This window comes from Alligator mississippiensis, chromosome 7 (genome assembly GCF_030867095.1).
Source record: "Alligator mississippiensis isolate rAllMis1 chromosome 7, rAllMis1, whole genome shotgun sequence".
Taxonomy (NCBI): domain Eukaryota; kingdom Metazoa; phylum Chordata; order Crocodylia; family Alligatoridae; genus Alligator; species Alligator mississippiensis.
In genome coordinates, this window is record NC_081830.1 from 50789292 (window position 1) to 50808815 (window position 19524).

General features: G+C 47.3%; 1 protein-coding gene across 3 annotated transcripts in view; it reads left to right on the forward strand.

Moving 5' to 3' along the window:
* Positions 1-19524, forward strand: part of ACSL3 (acyl-CoA synthetase long chain family member 3) — a 140564-nt gene that overhangs the window by 55251 nt on the left and 65789 nt on the right. For all 3 annotated transcript variants that reach the window (XM_006271176.4, XM_014602904.3, XM_019491800.2), the window contains one exon: positions 19298-19475. In XM_006271176.4, coding sequence (XP_006271238.1) covers positions 19298-19475 — 178 coding nt within the window. The remainder of the gene's footprint in view (positions 1-19297; positions 19476-19524) is intronic.

A 19524-nucleotide genomic window follows, 5' to 3' on the forward strand; every position in this document is an offset into this window, starting at 1 on the left:
TGCAGCAACAAAGGCTGCAGAGAGCCCAGCGCCAGGGGGGCACAGAGAGAGACAAGGTGTGAATGCCATCTGTGAGGCTTGGGGCATGGTAAAGGGGTGGTTTGGAGCTACACATCTAGCCCATAAGGCTGAGGGTGTCCCATGAGGCATCCATTTTGGAGCAGAACCCACAGGGTTCAGTGTAGTCCATCATGACCGTGTCCAAGTACACACTCGAGGGCAGCCTCCCTATTTATTATAAGTACATCAAGACATGGGAGGAGAGAAAAAGGGTGCCCGTTGGGCAAGATTGGCATGGTCATGGAGCCCTAGGGGCGTCATAGCCATCCCCGAGGACCCCATCCCATGACAGTAATATATCTTATCCAATGCACCAAATGCCTGGTTGGAAAATACATAGGAGAGACCAAACAACAACTGCGCACCAGAATGAATGCACACCGGAAATATAGCAAAGACAAGAATACCCAATTACCTGTGGGGGGGCACATTTCTTACAAGAAAAACCGCTCTCTCTCAGTTCTAATCCTCAAAGGAAGCTTACAAAACACTTCTCAGAGATGAGCCTGTGAAATTCACTTCATCAACCTCCTGGATACAAAAAATCATGGACTAAATATAGACATTGGATTTATGACACATTATAACCTGCCTAACATCTGACTCCCCAAGTACCTCTCCACTGTGTAACTGCTACATTCATCCCTCTTCTCCCCCTATCAAGCCTGTCTCTCACCCACTGACTCCTCAATTTACATCTTCACTGACTGTCTATCTTACATGCATACCAGCCTAGCCTATGGCTTCTTTACTTTTCATTCCATCTAGGAAGAGCACACACCAACTGCAGAGACATCCTCAGCCTGACTAAGGGTTTTTAAACCTGAAAACTTGACAATTTTTTCCCCTAACTATTTAAGTTGATCTAATAAAAGATATCATATTCACCCAAAGATCCTTGTCTGCCTATGTCCTAAGACCAACATGGCTACAAACTATACCCTAGATATTCCTGATAATTGAAGAAATATTGAGTATTATGCTACTGCTGAGAACTCAGCTTGGAAATCATATAGTCTGAAAGATTCTACAATTTCAAATACCCAAGGGGAATATAAATGAAATACATTAGCAAATGCGGATATTTTCTCCCTTTTGTGTAGTTTTTTTGCACTTGGCAGTGCTTTATATTGGCTTTTTTCCGTATCTGTCTGAATCAGAATTAGAAGGCAGATCAAGGGTCCAAGCCCTTCCATAGATGCATAATTTGCTATTCCTGAACCATCCCTGTTACATCTGTCCAGCCTCTTGAAAAACACCACCACCATCTTGACAGAGATTCCACAGTCATCCTAAGCAGAATGTTGCATTGTCCTATAGTTCCATGTCTTGCATACAATGCTTCTGTTAATACAGCCCTAGAGTGCACGTGCTTTTTTTTTTTGCATCAGGATCACATTACTGACTCATGTTGTATTTGAGATGCAACAGAAATTTTGGATCCTTTTTATCAGTATTACTGCCAACTTGGGTATCTCTTTCTGTACAGAAAGGACAGGGTGGGGAAGAAAGGGGGAGGGGTTGCGCTCTATGTCAATGAGCAATATACATCGATCCTCATCAAGACAGAATCAAAGGATGAGGAAGTAGAAGGATTGTGGGTTAGGTTACATGGGGGGCAAGGAGAAAGGGATTTGGTGGTAGGGGTCTGCTACAGACCCCCACACCAAGGGGAAGAACTGGATTTGGGGCTCCTGAGGCAGCTCTCGGAGACGATAAAAGCTAAGGAGGCGGTAGTCATGGGGGACCTAAACTACCCAGACATCTGCTAGAAGACGCAGACAGCAGAAACCTGCGTGAACGGTGGGACTTTAACCTGTGTACAGGACCTCCACCTGACACAGCAGGTACACAGTCCCACTAGGGGGAATGCCTTACTGGATCTGGTATTGGCAATGGGGGATGACATTGTAGGGGACCTACAGAGCGGTAGCCATCTGGGGGACAGTGATCACCTAATAATAGAATTCTTCATAAGACGTCAAGTGGGTAAGGTAACTAGTAGGGTGAAAGTACTAGACTTTAGGAAAGCTGATTTCGATGAACTCAGGCGATTAGTCAAGGACGCACTGCAGAGTAGGAGTTTTGAAGAGATGGGAGCCAGGAAGGGTGGCTGTGCCTTAAGGAAATGATCTTTCGGGCACAGAGGAAGACGATCCCAATGCGAGGAAAAAGAGGGAAAGGGGCCAGGAGGCTTCCTTGGCTGACCAGAGAAATCCAGGGCAGCCTACGGGCCAAAAGGGGGAGCACATAAAAAGTGGAAACGGGGAGAGATTACCAAAGATGAATATACCTCTTCTGCTCGCTCTTGTAGGGAGGCAGTTAGACGGGCCAAAGGTACCATGGAGCTGAGGATGGCATCCCAAGTAAAGGATAACAAGAAATTTTTTTTTAGATATATAGGGAGTAAAAGGAAGGCCCAGGGAGGAATAGGACCCCTACTAAATGGGCAGAAGCAATTGGTGACGGACAGGGGGGATAAGGCTGAACTCAACGAGTTCTTTGCCTCAGTGTTTCTAAGCGAGGGGCACGACAAGTCTATCACTGGGGTTGTAGCGAGGCAGCAGCCAGGCGCCAGACTACCATGCGTAGACCCTGAGATGGTGCAGAGTCACTTGGAAGAACTGGATGCCTTTAAGTTGGCAGGCCTGGATGAGCTCCATCTGAGGGTACTGAAGGCACTGGCCGACATCATTGCACAGCCACTGGCAGGAATATTTGAACGCTCGTGGCGCATGGGCCAAGTCCTGGAGGACTGGAAAAGGGCCAATGTGGTCCCCATTTTCAAGAAGGGGAGGAAGGAGGACCCGGGCAACTATAGGCCAGTCAGTCTCACCTCCATCCTTGGCAAAGTCTTTGAAAAAATTATCAAGGCTCACATTTGTGAGAGCCCAGCAGGAAAAATTATGCTGAAGGGAAACCAGCACGGGTTCGTAGCAGGCAGATCGTGCCTGACTAATCTAGTCTCTTTTTATGACCAGGTTACGAAACGCCTGGACTCAGGAGTAGGGGTGGATGTTGTATACTTAGACTTCAGGAAGGCCTTTGATACGGTATCCCACCCCATACTGGTGAACAAGTTAAGAGGCTGTGGCTTGGATGACTATACAGTCTGGTGGGTGGCGAATTGGCCAGAGGGTCGCACCCAGAGGGTCGTGGTAGATGGGTCGGTTTTGACCTGGAAGGGTGTGGGCAGTGGGGGGTCCCGCAAGGCTCGGTCCTTGGACCGATACTCTTTACTGTCTTCATCAGCGACTTGGATGAGGGAGTGAAGTGTACTCTGTCCAAGTTTGTGGAAGACACAAAGCTATGGGGAGAAGTGGACATGCCGGAGGGCAGGGAACAGCCGCAAGCAGACCTGGATAGGTTGGACAAGTGGGCAGAAAAGAACAGAATGCAATTCAACAAGGAGAAATGCAAAGTGCTGCACCTAGGGAGGAAAAATGTCCAGCACACCTACTGCCTAGGAAATGACCTGCTGGGTGGCACAGAAGTGGAAAGGGATCTTGGAGTCCTAGTGGACTCCAAGATGAACATGAGCCGGCAGTGTGACGAAGCCATCAGAAAAGCTAATGGCACTTTATTGTGCATCAGCAGATGCGTGACGAATAGATCCAAAGAGGTGATACTTCTCCTCTATTGGGCACTGGTCAGACCTCAGTTGGAGTACTGTGTGCAATTCTGGGCACCGCACTTCAAGAGGGATGCGGATAACCTGGAGAGGGTGCAGAGAAGGGCAACTCGTATGGTTAAGGGTTTGCAGACCAAGCCCTACGAGGAGAGACTAGAGAACCTGGACCTTTTCAGCCTCCGCAAGAGAAGGTTGAGAGGCGACCTTGTGGCTGCCTATAAGTTCATCACGGGGGCACAGAAGGGAATTGGTGAGGTTTTATTCACCAAGGCGTCCCCGGGGGTTACAAGAAATAATGGTCACAAGCTAGCAGAGAGCAGATTTAGACTGGACATTAGGAAGAACTTCTTCACAGTTAGAGTAGCCGAGGTCTGGAACGGGCTCCCAAGGGAGGTGGTGCTCTCCCCTACCCTGGGGGTCTTCAAGAGACGGTTGGATATGCATCTAGCTGGGGTCATCTAGACCCAGCACTCTTTCCTGCCTATGCAGGGGGTCGGACTGGATGATGTATTGAGGTCCCTTCCGACCCTAACATCTATGAATCTCTCTTCTGAAGTTTTTGCATTTGTTTTTTTGTTCCTGGTATAAATTTGTCTTTGAATTTCATTTGTTTTTCCTATCTCAGTTCTTCATTTTTATCAAGATGACTTTTAATTTTAATTCCATCCTATATCCCCTCTCAGTTTTTTTAATAATCTCCATTATGTAATTTACACTGTATCTCTGGATTCAAGACATTAATCAAAAGGATCAAAATATCAAATGGCCATTGATAGCTAGAAAACTGGCATTTAGAGGTTTGTTTTTGGAAATTGGCTTATAGGTAAAGTAGAAATGCATTAGAATAATGTTCCAGGGCCTGTTTATGACAGTTTCATCAAGTCCTGCTGTTTCCGATACAGGCAAGTAGCAAACAGACACATGGGCTGTGAAATTAAAGACGCAACACAGTGTTCCATAGTGTGAAATAAGGTGGTATCAGGTCAGTGCCCAGTTGCAGAGCCCTTGAGATTTCCAGATTTGGGGAAATGGACCAAATTAGGAGGATACTGGTAAAGCCTAAATTCAGATGTGTGCATGTGTTAGGTTTATGCTGATAGGACAGAACATGGACAGTATGACCATCACAGAGGCCAGTTGGCAATGGCCAGAGATGAAGAGTCATTCAGAGGGGGAAAGAATACAAAAGAAGGGAGTTCAGAGCAGCAAAGGGTCTCGGAGAGGGGAACCTGAGGCCGCTATGGACAGAGGGCATACCACCAGCCTGTCTCACCTGCCCCACTGGGAGGGAGTAGGCCTCGGCCTCCAGGCTACTGACATCTGATATTCAAGGGAGAACCTCATGGTGAAGCTTGCGTACTGGCTAGATGCACCTTTCCTCTGACGACAGCTCTAGGACTGGTAGGTATAGAAGTGTTTGCATTATTACCTGCTGTCACTGTGTATCAGTAAAATTCACCTACTATCAAATGGAAAGGTCATGGTCAGTCTGATGGTTTTGGGTCTGCCCAGAACAAGGTATATGGGTCATAAATCCAGTGGTTACTGCCATGGGCTCGTAACAGACACTGCTGGAGCCCCACTTGACCTCTCTGACATTAATCCATTAATAGTTATTCTTTACTTGTGATTATTTAAACAACTATATATTTATCTAATGCTAACATCTTCAAATGTCAATAGGAGAGCAGTCCAATCTTTATTTTTTTTATACTTGTAAGTCTTGAGGATAGATGCAAATTTAGTGGAAAACAAATTTAATTGGAAAAAATAAATAGGCTGTAATTTTAAGTAATATTTTGTAATAAAAATTAAAGGAAAGTTCATTTAACTACAGTAAAAGCTCTGCTATCCGGCATCCCCTGGGAAAGGGGGATGCTGGATTACAAAATATGCTGGTTAATTGAGCAGCCACTTCTCCCGCCGCATCCAGGGCTTTACCGCCCCCCCCCCCCCCCACAGGCCCTGCAGGAGCGGGAGGCGGGCTCCGCACAGCCTGTTATGCCCCTGGGCTGTTGGGGCTCAGCAGCTCAAGCTGCTTTGCCCCGGGCCGTGGGGGCTCGGAGAAACAGGAAGTGCCACCCACGGTGAGCACTTTCGGTTTCACTTCACCTTACAAGCCAGCATGCCGGCTTGCAAGGTGCCGGTTAACGGAACTTTTACTGTAATTCTGTTCGTGACCAAGAAATGAATTTGGGCTGTGAGAATGACATTTTTGGGTTGCTGTTCGTTATTTTGTACCATACAAATAAACAGTCCAAATTTTTGAAGAACAAAACTGCAGCCCTTATACTGCTTCTGAAATGTAAATTGGATTTTATCATTTGAAATTACAATACAGCAAGCATGAAATCCTGAACTAATTAAAAGTTAATAAAAACAATTTCCTTTGACTTCAGTACAGCCTGGATATCATCTCGGGAATCTTTTCATAGAGCTTAAAAGATTTTCCTGAAAGGAGACCAGAGAGAATAAATGATGCTATGTTTGATAAAAGGTTTTATCAGTAAAAGTATGGGATTGCCTAGTTACATTTCACCAGTGTGAAATAACATATATAGATCTTCCATCCAAAACGAATGCCAGAAACATTAGCACACTCTGGGGCATCTAGTGCCAATGAAGTACGGTTTTATCAGTGTGCTACACAATTTTCATAAGTTTTACAGAGGGATTCATTTTTACCCATCTGCTTGCAAAAACAAGTTCTGCTAGGCTATGTCTACACTTCAGTGTACTCTAGACCAGGCTTGTCCAACATACGGCCCGCGGGGCGCCATGCAGCCCGCCAAGGCATTTTCTGAGGCCTGCAGTGCTGTGACAGGAAAGGAAAGTAAACACTGTTTACTTTCATTTGCACCCCTTGTCCCTCCCCCAGCCCCTCAGCAGATTCCTAATGGCTGCTGAAGGGCTGAGGAAGGGGCAGGGTTCCCACACGTACCGCATCAGCTTGATGTTGCCAATGCGGTGCGTGTGGGAAGAGGAGTAGCCATGTGCTGCTCAGGGCAGGATGAGCCCGGCCGAAGCAGCAGGGGTTCAGCTGCACTTTCCCTCTACCTGTGCCAGTCAGTCCCGAGTGGCACATGGCTCTGCCGCCGCCTCTGCTGGCTGGTGCCGACCCAGGTGGGTCTGACCCATCCAGAGCAGCATGCAGCTGAAGCCGGATTCCCACGTGCTGCTGGGGACGGGAGGAAGCCAGCCAGGTCGGCACCAGCCAGCAGAAGCGGCGGCGGAGCTATGTATTGTTTGGGACTGACTGATGCAGGCAGGGGGAAAATGCAGCTGAGCCGCTGCCACTCCAGCCGGGCTCATCCCGTCCCGAATGGTACATGGCTCCACTGCCGCTTAGTTTATAAGAGAACGGTATATTTTCAAGTATCTTTTTAGCCCTATAGGCCCCATAAATTCTGAAAGATGAGCTGAGTTCTCAGGCATTATTGCTAGTAATACAGCCACTGGAATCCATATTTTGCTTTCAGTGCCAACTCACCGAATTAGCCTTTAGCTAGAGTTATACCTTTACAACGCACAGTTTTTTGTTGTTGTTTTTTTTTTTTTAATTTAGCAAATGGGGATTTATTTGAATAGTGGTAAATACAGCATGCATGTGTTTGGCAGAAATGAGTAGCTTCAGACTCCTTTAAATGGTGGTAACAAGTATTTATGAAGAAAACAGGATTTTTTGTTTTTGTTTCCTTTGTTTACTGTTTAATAGTAATATCCAACTCTTTCTGCAACTGTGGTCGTGAAAGCAAATGAGATGTTAGGATGTGTAAGGAACAAAATGAAAAATAATAAGGAAAAATAATGCTGTTATGATCAATGGTACAGCTTTGTTGTGTATTGGCCACCCTGTTTAAAAAAATTAGAATTACAAATGGTTCTGAGAAATGTGACGAGAAGGATTAGGGTTATGGGAAATTTAACAGAGAGATGAGATTGGATTTATTTACATTAGACAGGAGAGGAATAAGGATGGATATCACAGAAATGTGTCAAATAAATTATAGAAATTGGATTTGGTGTTTCTTTTCTTCTAGGGCTGTGTGGAACAGTACCATTTCGACTTCTGTTTTGCCATTTCTACAGGACAGTGTTTTGTTTCGTTTAGTTTCAAAAGCACTATTCCATTTTGTTTCATCAAAACTGTTTTTTGCTGTTTTGACGTTTTGCCCATAGGCTATAATGGGGAAGCATGAAACTGCCTATAACTTTGTCATTTCTTGCCTGATTCAGATGAAACTTGCAGGGATGGTAGCCCCTTATGAGGCCACGAAGCCTGCCAGGGTACAAGGAGATTGAGATGCAGTTTCCCAGAAACACCTTCACTTAAGCGTTGAAAGCAAAACTCGTGTCACGTGTGTATGTTAAGGTGTGGCAGGATAAAAACTGTAGGCATTGTAGCCCTTGATGAAGCCATGAAGCCTGCCAGCTTTCAAGGAGATAGTTGCAGGTGTTTCTGGGAAACTACACCTCAAACTGTTCAGAGCAAAACTCCTGTCACTTATAGGTGTGAAGGCACAGAGAAAGCTCAGTTCAAATAGTGGTTTTTATGCTGTTTTTTCGTCCTTCCCCCAGAGCACTGGGATTGGAAGGGACCTCAGGAAAGGATCACAGTCACTGGCCAGCACATGTCAATATCAGAGCAGTCCTTTTCGCTGCCCCTCCCCTTGCCTCAGTTTCTCTTTAGCTGCAGGCAAGCCCAGCTTTGAAACTCGAAACGTTTTGAAACTTTCAAAATGTTTTGACTCCCTTATTTCATTTTGGGGCTGTTTCAAAGCCTTTAGTTTCGATTTTGCTGTTTGGAGCTCGAAATGAGTCGAAACAGCGTTGAAACAAAACAGCCAGTGAAATTTCGCACAGCCCTATTTTCTTCCTGTTTCATAATAGGAAGAAGATGTTCTGTGAAATTTAAGAAGTGCAAAATTAGGAACTAGTAAAACTATGTTTTTCACACACTGCATAATTAAATCACTGCAGGATGTTACAGAGGCAAACACTTTGAGATTTTTGTAAAGAGGTGGACTTTTACATAGATAACATAAATTTCCAAAGTTTCAGAACTTGATTCCAAGATAAATTTTGTAAGCAAGACTAAAACATGCACTTTAGGGTTTAATTCAGTCTTAATTGTTAACTCACATGGAGAAAAATCTAAAATAGAGTATAAATTATCATGTCTGTGCCATAATTGTGTTCTCTATGGAGTGAAATGAGAAAACATCCAAGCAGCTTTTATTATTCTATTTCTAATATAATAATCTCTGGAAAATATATTAAGTTTTTATTTAAAGTATACTAATGTATTATTATTTATACATAAAAATGGAGCTCCAAATGTTAATTTAGCATTGATTACATAATGACATTTAAAAAAAACAAGTAGGATGTGTACATTAATCTACGTTATCTTTTTATTTTTTAGCAATTTGCTGCTTAGTGCATAAAATATGCACTAGAGGGCAGTATTTATCTCTCTTTCCACTCTTCTGACTCATTTTTTTCAAGGGTGTTTTTAGAAGTACTTTACTGCCTTGTATTTCTGCCTTAATGTTTGGATAAAAAGTCTACTAAATGAGAAATTCTTGTTACTTTTCAGTCTGATGGACTGTACTCCTGCTAACACCAAAACTGAACTTTAGGTGTATGTGTATTCAAGTTTGTAAAATTCAGCATATATGCTACTGTTGGAGGGATGAGGATTTTTCTATTGTATGTTGGCTATTAAGATTGGCATTGAGTGCTATAGATTGGAAAGTATACCTATTAATATTGATGCTTTGTTCTTTAAAGGCGGGATTGTTTTTATTTATTAAGAGTCAAAGTTGGTAAAATTGATCTTCATCTTGGCACTGATTATGACTAAATAAAATATTAAACTAACTCAAGATACCTTTTGCATGTTACCTTGAAAAGAACTTGAACTATAAATTTCTAATGCTTCAAATGATGAAAATAAGGCCCACTTTCTGACCCATTAGACCATTTTTTTGCACTATTTATTTTTCTGTCCCATAAGATAGTAGAAATTTCTACAAGATGGTGAAAATGTCTGAGGGGGAAAAAAAATCAAAATTCCAAAGAAATTTATTAATATTTACCAAGGCAGATGAGGCATTTTATTTTTGTAAGCCCTGTTGATAGAAACTGTGTCCTTGTATTTTGGGGAATGCCAATTAGGGGATGATTTTAAAAGATACCTTGGTAAATATGGAAAGAGAACAGCCTTTATTAACTGATGTAGCTCTAGGACAGGGGTGGGCACTTATTACAGCTGGAGAGCTGCTTAATAAGTTTTAGTGAGCTGTTGAGGGCTATATGGATAGCCCGACTCCTTGACATTTGCCCCTCTCCCTGGTCATCTTCAGACTGGAAGTCCCACCCCAACACCTAACCTTTGTCCCTCCCCTTGCTCCCTAGAAAGACTCCTTTTGGGGGCAGGTGAAGGGCTGTCATTTTAGAACAAGGAAAAAAAAATCATACACTAAAATTCAAACACCTACTATAACTTAGTTTCATTACAAAAATATTCTTGTCATGATTTGCACTTGCATGGTATATATAGAGGTGGTTTACATAATAACTCAATATATAAGACTAAGACTTTATTGTTGTGTAGGGAGTGTGGCAGGTGTGTGTATGTGTATGGTGGGGGTGGAGGAGGTTTCTGAGGGGGTGTGGCTGTGTATGGGGGAGCAGTAGGATATGTTGGGGGGGTGTATATGTGGGTGTGTGGCATTTGTGGGGTGTGAGGAAAAGTGCTGGGTGTGGGGACCCTTTACATATTCCCTGCATGGCGTGTAGCCCCAACTGGCAGCAGCAGCAAGTGGGAGCACTCAGGGTGCTGGTGCTTGGCGGTACACAGCTCCAGCCAGTGCTGCACCTCACGGCGAGGAACACAGCCTGCCTGCCCAGGCCACTTCTGTCATGGGGGCTCCTTGCTGCGCACAGGCAGCCCCTGCACTTGCACAATACTAGAGGGAAGCCCCATGCTGTCTGCCTTCCCTGCCCCCTGGCTCGCAGGTCTCCACAGGGAAACAAGGGCCAAGCTCCGCTCCACTTCTGGTGGAGCCCTGGGACCTGTGTGGCAGGAGGCAGGGAAGACGACTAGCTCCAGCATTCACGGCTTCCCTCCAGTGGCACGTGAGTGCGGGAACTGCACGTGCGTGGAGCCTTGGTTATAGAGGCAGCCCGGCCAGGCAGGCTGCTCTCCTCACCGTGGTGTGCAGCACCGGTTGGAGTCATGCACTGCCAGGCAGTAACACCCACACTGGGCACAAGCACCCCCACCTGCTGCTGCTGTCAGGAGCTACGCGCCATGGGGGAGCGTAGAGAGGGGTCCCTACACTCCCTCCTTCCCACACCCTGCCCACCTGAGCTCTGTTTTGCTGCTGCCACCACTCCCTGGGCTTGGGCTCCATGCTGCCACCAGCCCCATGCTCCCTGCCTCTGCCCAGCTGCATCTCCCCCCCGGTCCCTGCTGCTTCCCTACCTGCTGCCTAGAACGAGCAGGACGCTGGGAAAGCCGAGTAGGTGCCCTGGTGGCTGCAGCAGTGGCAGCAGCCACCCTGCCCAGAAGCTACATACTGGCCGGGCTCTTTCACCCACTAGGGTGGGAGTGAGGTTCCATAGGGTATGTTGGGGGTGGTGTATATGTGGGTGCCTCGCTCTCATCCTAGTGGATGGAAGGGCTGGGTGGCATACAGTTAGTGGGTGTCACATGCCAGATGGAAAATGCCTGGTGCACCAGATCTGGCCCATGGGCCATATTTTGCCTCCTCCCCCTCCCCCCGCTCTAGAAGTTGTATTGAGCCAGAGGCAATGATGAGGGTAGACCAGGGACAGCAGTTTGATGGAGATGTGAAAAAGAGGATAGCGGATGGTGGTGGATGGGTCGGTATCGACCTGGAAGGACGTGGGCAGTGGGGTCCTGCAGGGCTCGGTCCTTGGACCGATACTCTTTAATGTCTTCACTCCCTCGTCCAGGTCACTGATGAAGTGTACTCTGTCCAAGTTTGCGGATGATACAAAACTGTGGGGAGAAGCGGACACACCGGAGGGCAGGGAACAACTACAGGCAGACCTGGACAGGTTGGACAAATGGGCAGAAAACAATAGAATGCAATTCAACAAGGAGAAATGCAAAGTGCTGCACCTAGGGAGGAAAAATGTCCAGCAAATACCTAGGAAATGACCTGCTCAGTAGCTTGGAAGCGGAAAGGGATCTTGGAGTCCTAGTGGACTCCAAGATGAACATGAGTCGTCAGCATGATGGAGTCATCAGAAAAGCTAACTGCACTTTATCATGCATCAGCAGATGCATGACAAACAGAGCAAGGAGGTGATACTTCCCCTCTATCAGGTGCTGGTCAGACCACAGTTGGAATAGTGTGTGCAGTTTTGGACGCCACACTTCAAGAGGGATGTGGATAACCTGGAGAGGGTCCAGAGAAGGGCCACTCTTATGGTTAAGGGCTTGCAGGCCAAGTCCTACAAGGAGAGACTAGGGCACCTGGACCTCTTCAGCCTCTGCAAGAGAAGGTTGAGAGGCGACCTTGTGGCTGCCTATAAATTCATCATGGGGGTACAGAAGGGAATTGGTGAGTATTTATTCACCAAGGCGCCCCTGGGGTTCACAAGAAATAATGGCTATAAGCTACTAGAGAGCAGATTTAGACTGGACGTTAGGAGGAACTTCTTCACAGTAAGAGTGGCCAAAATCTGGAATGGGCTCCCAAGGGAGGTGGTGCTCTCCCCTACCCTGGGGGTCTTCAAGAGGAGGTTAGATGGGCATCTGGCTGGGGTCATCTGAACCCAGCACTCTTTCCTGCCTATGCAGGGGGTCGGACTCAATGATCTATTGAGGTCCCTTCCGACCCTAACATCTATGAATCTATGATAGGGCATGAAGAGGGAAATGGATTTTTAGATAAGGTAGCCATAAATATGGCAAGGGGCAAAAGAAACCACTGCATCAGAGGCTTAAATAAAAGAACCAGGCAAGGCAGAAAGAAGGGGCACTTGCCTAGAGACAGGGTAATCTCATGTCATGAGCAGTATGGGGTAGGGAGGTGGGAATTGGGGAATAGGAACCAAAGGTCCCCTCTACGCATAATCTGGTAATTGTGGGATACAGGTAAATTGTACAATTAATTTAGACTGGCTACACGAGTGAATTAAGCTGCACTATAAGAAGTCCAACCAGCTATAAAATTGCTTGAAAATGTGTAATAAGTTTACAGCTGGCTGCTATCCAGCTTTAATTTATACCTGTACTAGGGTCTGCCCCTGCAGCTGTGAGGCCCATCAGCTGACTTGGCTCCCAGCCACAGGGTTGCACCATGCACAGCTCAGGCTGGGAGACCTGCAGCTGAGGGAACTCTCACCCCTGGCAGCTGCAGATTCTGGATCTCAGCAGTGCCCTGTGGCTGTGCAACTCCTGAGTCCCAGCAGCTACAGGGCACTGCTGGGACTTCTATCGTCTGCAGCTGTTCAACTCTGGGTTCTAGCAGCTGTGGGGTGTGGCTGTGATCTCCCAGCCCTAGGAGTGTGTGGTGGGCCCCTGCAGCATCTGCTGCAGTCTCCCAGCCATGGGGGTGCATGGAGTGCCTCACGGCTGGGAGATTACAGCTGCTGCGATCTCTGAGCCCCAAGGGTTGTGGGATGCCCCTGTGGCTGGGAGCCCCGTCAGCTGAGGGGGCTCCTAGTCATGTGAACCTGCTTCTTGCTGGTTCAGGGGGAGCCCGGGATCATGTAGTACCTGTGGCATGGCAGAAGGCATGATTGTGTGGATTGTACATTAGATCCCATCGTGCCTTTACCTGCATGTCTAGAGGGGCCCAAAGAAACATATACTCTAAGGGATGTTGAAAGAGAGGAGAACAGGAAGTATACGTTTAAAATTTCCTCTGTAGATAAATTTTTCCCTCTCTCTCCCCAAACAGCATTATCTTTCTGACGCATCACTTCCACTATTTTATTTGCTTCCCATGACATTGCTAACACTTGGTGAAGGGAAGTGCTAGTAGAACCATCCTTAAGATGTTTTGTACCAAATTGGTATACAATTTAAAGACAAATGTTTTAAGTAAAAATCTTTTTGAACATGCTACATTTGAAATCTTTTTTTTAATTCTTGTTTTCTCCAGGGATTCAGTTTTTCATTTCCAAGTAATTTGTTGTTTTGACCTGAGCATGTATTCTGCAGATTTATATTATCAGTAGGTGGCCATTGGTTCTGTTTTATACCCGACTGTCTTGTTTTTAAACTCTTTATCCCCTGTCCAATTCTGAATTGGGAATGGACTGTAGAAAATCCTGTTTTTCAGTTCATTGGTGGAAATCCATGTCAATCATTTGTCCTCACGATTCTGTTGGCTGTGCCTAGAGGTGGGGTGGTGCGCAGCCAGGAGGGGCAGGGTTCTGAGTCAGACAGTGAGGGAAGAAGGATGGTGGCCTTTTTGTGGTTGCCAGGCCCCTTGCTGCTCATTGGCCCAAGGGCCCCATCCCGTGCTGCTGATTGGCCATGGTTGTGGCAGCTGCCCCTCACCGCTGATTGAGGGGCCACCACCTCAGCCAATCAGCAGCAATGTGTGGGGCCAGTGCCCCTCCCCCGCTTCCCCACTGCTATAGAAAGGATGTGGACAAGGTGGAGAGAGTCCAGTGGAGGGCAACAAAAATGGTAAGGGGGCTGGGGCACATGGCTTATGAGGAGAGGCTGAGGGAACTGGGCTTATTTAGTTTGACGAAGAGAAGACTGAGAGGGGATTTGATAGCAGCTTTCAGTTATCTGAAGGGTGATTCTAAAGAGGATGGAGCTAGACTGTTCTCAGTGATGGCAGATGTTAGAACAAGGAGCAAAGGTCTCAAGTTGCAGAAAGGGAGGTTTAGGTTGAATATTAGGAAAAACTTTCTCACTAGGAGGGTGGTGAAGCACTGGAATGGGTTATCTAGAGAGGTGGTAGAATCTTCACCCTTGGAGGCTTTTAAGGCCCAGCTTGACAAAGCCCTGGCTGGAATAATTTAATTGGGGATGGTCCTGCCTTGAGTAGGGGATTGGACTTGATGACGTCCTGAGGTCTCTTCCAACCCTAATTTTCTGTGATTGGCCAAGTGGGTGTCGGTGGTCCTGCCCCTCACCAGGGCAGTGCCCTTTATTCTGGGGTTGTATCGGTGGCCACTCTAATCAGACAGTATTAAATAAGGTACGATGATATTTTTGAAGTTGCACAGGTAGATTCCTTGGTGCAGTATGCTCAGAACTGTTTCGTGATTTTTCCCTCCTTCTAGTAGCTCTTCGTGGTAGTAAAAGTGGGGCTTCTGTCTCTGTTGCAGGTGGCTTTGTAGAGCTACTAGTAAATTTTCTAGTATACAGACCCTCTGCTCTGCCTTTCTTAAAAAAAAGAAAAAAAAAAATCTTCCGCACCTCCTCCTCCCCAGATTAGGCTCAAAATTCAAGTATGAATTGGTGGAATCTGCAGTGTTTTGCATTCTCAAAATCATGTAGTCTGTCTGGGCTTCCATGCTATGTAGGGGGCCTCTTGGCAGGCAACTAGGGAACCCAAGCCTCATGGGAAATCACCTGAGGTAGCACAGGTAGGTTCCAACTCAAAAGCTTGCCTGGATTGACATGTTCCTGTAACACTTCTGCGTTTTCCAACAAAAATAAGTTATTTTTGAAGAAAAAAATCTCCTGACTAGTTATAACTATCCAACCTAGATATAAATAAGTACATAGTTATAGGAATTGCTACTAGAGAATCAAGTTGTAAGTGGCACTTGTGTTTGTATAATGTATATAGAGGTGTTTGCATAATAACTCCAAAATAAAGTCTTAGTCTTGTATGCTTTGTCGCACTTTTGGGGGTTTTTTGGAAGAAGATTTATTCTGTGGAAATTAGAATACTTTTTTTCTGACCATTGGATAGTTTGTTTTTGAGACATACTTTCAACATTCATTGTTGCTAAAGAAGTTGGTTTGGTAACAACTAAGGTGGATGACAGATGCAGTGAGTGCTTGTTGGTTTTATAATTTATGTTCTAGTTTCAGTTTTTGAAAAGAGGGCGTGGGAGAGAATACAACCAGTGATGTTGGTGTATGAGACTGAAGTTCTTCAGTGAACTGTAAGGCTATACTCTAAGATTGTATTTTCTCACCTGTATTTTGCACTTTTTACCCCAAACCAGCTGGGGAAAATGGAGGTGCACATTATATGCATGGAAGCAATCGCTTTAGGTCCAGAAATAAGGTGTGGGGAGGGAAGGGGCAGCGGAGGTGAAGCAGTGCCAATGTTCATTGTCACAGCTCTGGAAGCCACAGCAGTCAATGCTGCCACTGCCCACTTCCCCTGAAACTTCCAGACCCCTAGAGAGGCCACTTCTTCAGCCACACGCTGGATTGAGTTGGCATGCACAGGGTTGGTACATGGCAGGACTCAGCATGCCTAATCTAACTGGCATACAGCCCTGGACCTGGTGTGTTAGGTGTGATCTCACATGCCAGCTCCAGAGCCACCTGCTGGGTCTGACCCCATGCACTGCCTAGGACTCTGTTCTGGCTCTGTAGCTACCTGCTGGGTCTGACCCTGTGTGCTGCCTCTGGGGTTGTTTGCCAAGACTGAAACCATGTGCTGGCTCTGGAGCCATGTGCCTGGTCCTTCCGGGACTTGGTGCATAGTCCTGGGCTTGACATACAACCCTAGAGACAGCTTGTGGGGTCAGCCTTAGCGCACAGCTCTGGAACTGGAGCATGGTCCTGGATTCCATGCTGGATCCGACCTAACATGTGGCTCCAGAGCCAGCGTACAGGGTCAAGCTCTTCATGCAGCCCTGGACCAGCATATTTGACTGGTGCGGAGGCCTAACTCATATGCAGGGAAGGCACAAGACTTGGGAGCAGGCTTGGCTCCCTAGCTGCTGCTGTTTACCTACCTCAGTAGATTTCCCCCTCCCTCCCCCCCCCGCCCCTTCAGACTCCCTCCTAAAGAATGAAGGTGTGTGTGCATATGGGGGTGTGCTATATGCAAAAATACGGTATTTTCCAGGTTGTCTCAGGGCTTTGCACAGAGAAATGAATGTGCCACCCCCTATCTCAGCATGCCGGCCCCGAGCTGGGGCATGGCCATGCTGCCTGCCCTCCACTCGAGGGGAAAAAACCCTGGTAAGAGCAGCCCTCTCCCCGTCTTGAGTGGGGAGCTATGGGGGGGGGGAAAGAGGCAGAAGCATGGCAGGGGCTGCTCCCCAGGGCAGAACCAGTAAGAGGGGTTTAAACCCCTCCTTTTCCACTGCTTGCCCCTCCCTGCCACCCCCGCAAGGGACCCCAGCCAGGAACTGCCTGGCAGGGGCAAAGAAGCCAGGCTGGCAGGCTGAGGTGGGGTGGGGGGAGAGTGATTTGGGTGTAGGCATGCTCACAGGTCTCTGCTTGAGCAGGGGGCAAGTCCCTGACAGGGGTTGCCCCTCTGACCCCAAGGAAAACCCAGGCTGTGGTCCTGTGCAGCCAGGGAAGGCCTTCCTACCTCAGCCCGAGACTTGCTGGCTGGAGCATGGTTACCCCCACTTTGGGAGGGCAAAACCATGGCAGAGGCTTCTGCTCCAGTGGGGAGTGGAGAAAAAAAGCCTGGCAGGGTCTCCTCCTCCCCCCCCCTCCTTTGTCCCCAGGCAGATTGGGGCTGGGGTCCTATGTGAGCTAGGGAGGGGGATGTGAAGCCCTGCTTCTGGTCTCAGTATGCTGACCCCAGGCTGGGGCTGGCCACACCCCCTTCGCTTGAGCAGGGAGGGCAGGAAAGCCTTGAAGGGCTTCTGTCCTCCCTTCCCTTTGACAGTGGCAGGATGGAGTGCTGTAGTGCTCTCTAGCTTCTGGCCTGAGCCACTGCAGGCATGTGGCTGCATTTCTGGAATCAGAAGTGAATGTCTGTTCACTTGCTTATTGGTTCAGTCAACATAGTTTAGACTAGCCTGAAAAGATTGAATCGATTTAGCCTCTGGCTTTTTGACCATGTGTACTTAGACCATGAAAGCACATGGCAGAAAGTATGAGCCTCATACATGAGCTGTGGCAGAAACTTTGTCCCTTGCAGTGTTGGCATTGTTCTATCAGTAGAACAAAGGGTTTCTGCTGCCACAGGAGAGCTGCTATGAATATGGGCACAGTCAGTGTTCTGCTGGCAGAACCTTCTGTTAGCAAAACTCAAAGTGTAGATAGACTAAGCCTCTATATAAGGGTGGGCAAAATGGTGGATCTCGCTGGCAGCTGGACTCCATTTCCCAGCAGCCCCTGCCCGGGAGGTGGGGGTTGGCAGGGGGACTACAGTGAAATTTTGAGTGGCTGCAGCCCCCCCACCACTGCTGCCTGCCCCGAGCTCAACCCCCACTGAGAAGAGCCCTGTGTAGCCCCGGCTCTAGCCGGCAGCTGCAGCCCGCTCCACCCCACGCAGATCCAGGGGGCACACGCCCAACTCCCTTGCGCTTTGTGTCCTCCTGGGGTGCATGCAGCCACAGGTACCCTCCCACCCCCCGTGGTTGAGCCATGGCTCCGTTCTGTGCCCCGCCCCAGCTGGGCAGCATCTGCCCCAGCACCTGTCCTACTCCCTCCCTCACAGGCCGGGGGGGCGGGTGTTGCTCTGGCTCCCCATGCCCCTTTCCTCCCCCTTCCCATTCTACCACAACAGACTTACCAGTTGGATGCTGCTGTATTGGAAATTGGATCAGTATTGGCTGATACGCCTCCTTAAAAATTGGCTATCGGTATTGGCCCCCAAAATCTGTCGGTGCACCCCTACCAACTTAATGTCAATTTTTCTTTTATCAGAGATGATCTGATACGCGACTGATATATTGGTACACCTCTACTTTCCAACTGTGTAGCAGGAACTTCATGGCCTGAGAAATAAAGGTAGCCTTGATGTCTTATGAAACTGAAATCAGTGCAGTTCTCTGGATTGGTAGTGGGCAAATAGCATGGGGTGCCAATAGAAATACCTTGGGGGGCCAGTTAGAGGTGCACCGATACATCTGTCCAATATTGGATCAGTACCGATATAAAGAAAATTGGAAATCGGCCCAATGGTGCCAGTAATTTGGCTCATAAATGCTCGTGCCTGTGCGCAGCCACTGCTCAGCACTCAGGCAGTGAGGTGCACAACCTAGCATCATAGAGAGCTGCCTCCAGCTGGAAAGTCTGTTGTGGTGGAAGGGGAGCGGGGAGAGAAGGTGTGTGGTGGGGGGGGAGATCAACCCTTCCCCCCCCCCCCCTCAACCCCCCTGCAGTGAGGGAGGGGGCAGGGGCAGGCGCTGCTCAGCTGGGGTGTGGGCGTGGTGCTCATGGGGGAATGGGGCTTGGCTCCCACCGCTGCTTGCATCCTGGGATGAGGGGTGGGGTTGGGGGGGTGGGCAATGTGGGCTTTCCCATGCTTAAGTTGTTTAATGAAAGCATATTATCTATGAATAGATCTTTATAGCAACTAAAGGGATTTTATTTCATTGCTTTTTAGAGTTTTGAGAGCCATCTTTTTTAAGCTTAAGCTATATTATTGTCTTTATTGAAACCCTGAGGCTTATTCTTTTAAAATTATACTTATTCTATATATCTATATTAATAATCTTTATTAGGTTATCCTTGGAAAATACAGTTGGCTCTCATATGATGACGTCTACATTAAAGCTGTTAATTTTGGAAATGGCTTAGGAATACTGGGGCAGCAACCAAAGTCAAACATTGCCATCTTCTGTGAGACTAGAGCGGAGTGGATGATTGCAGCTCAGGCCTGCTTTATGTACAACTATAGACGTAAGTACTCTTCTTAAGTGAACATGTCATTTTAATATCCTTTGATTTT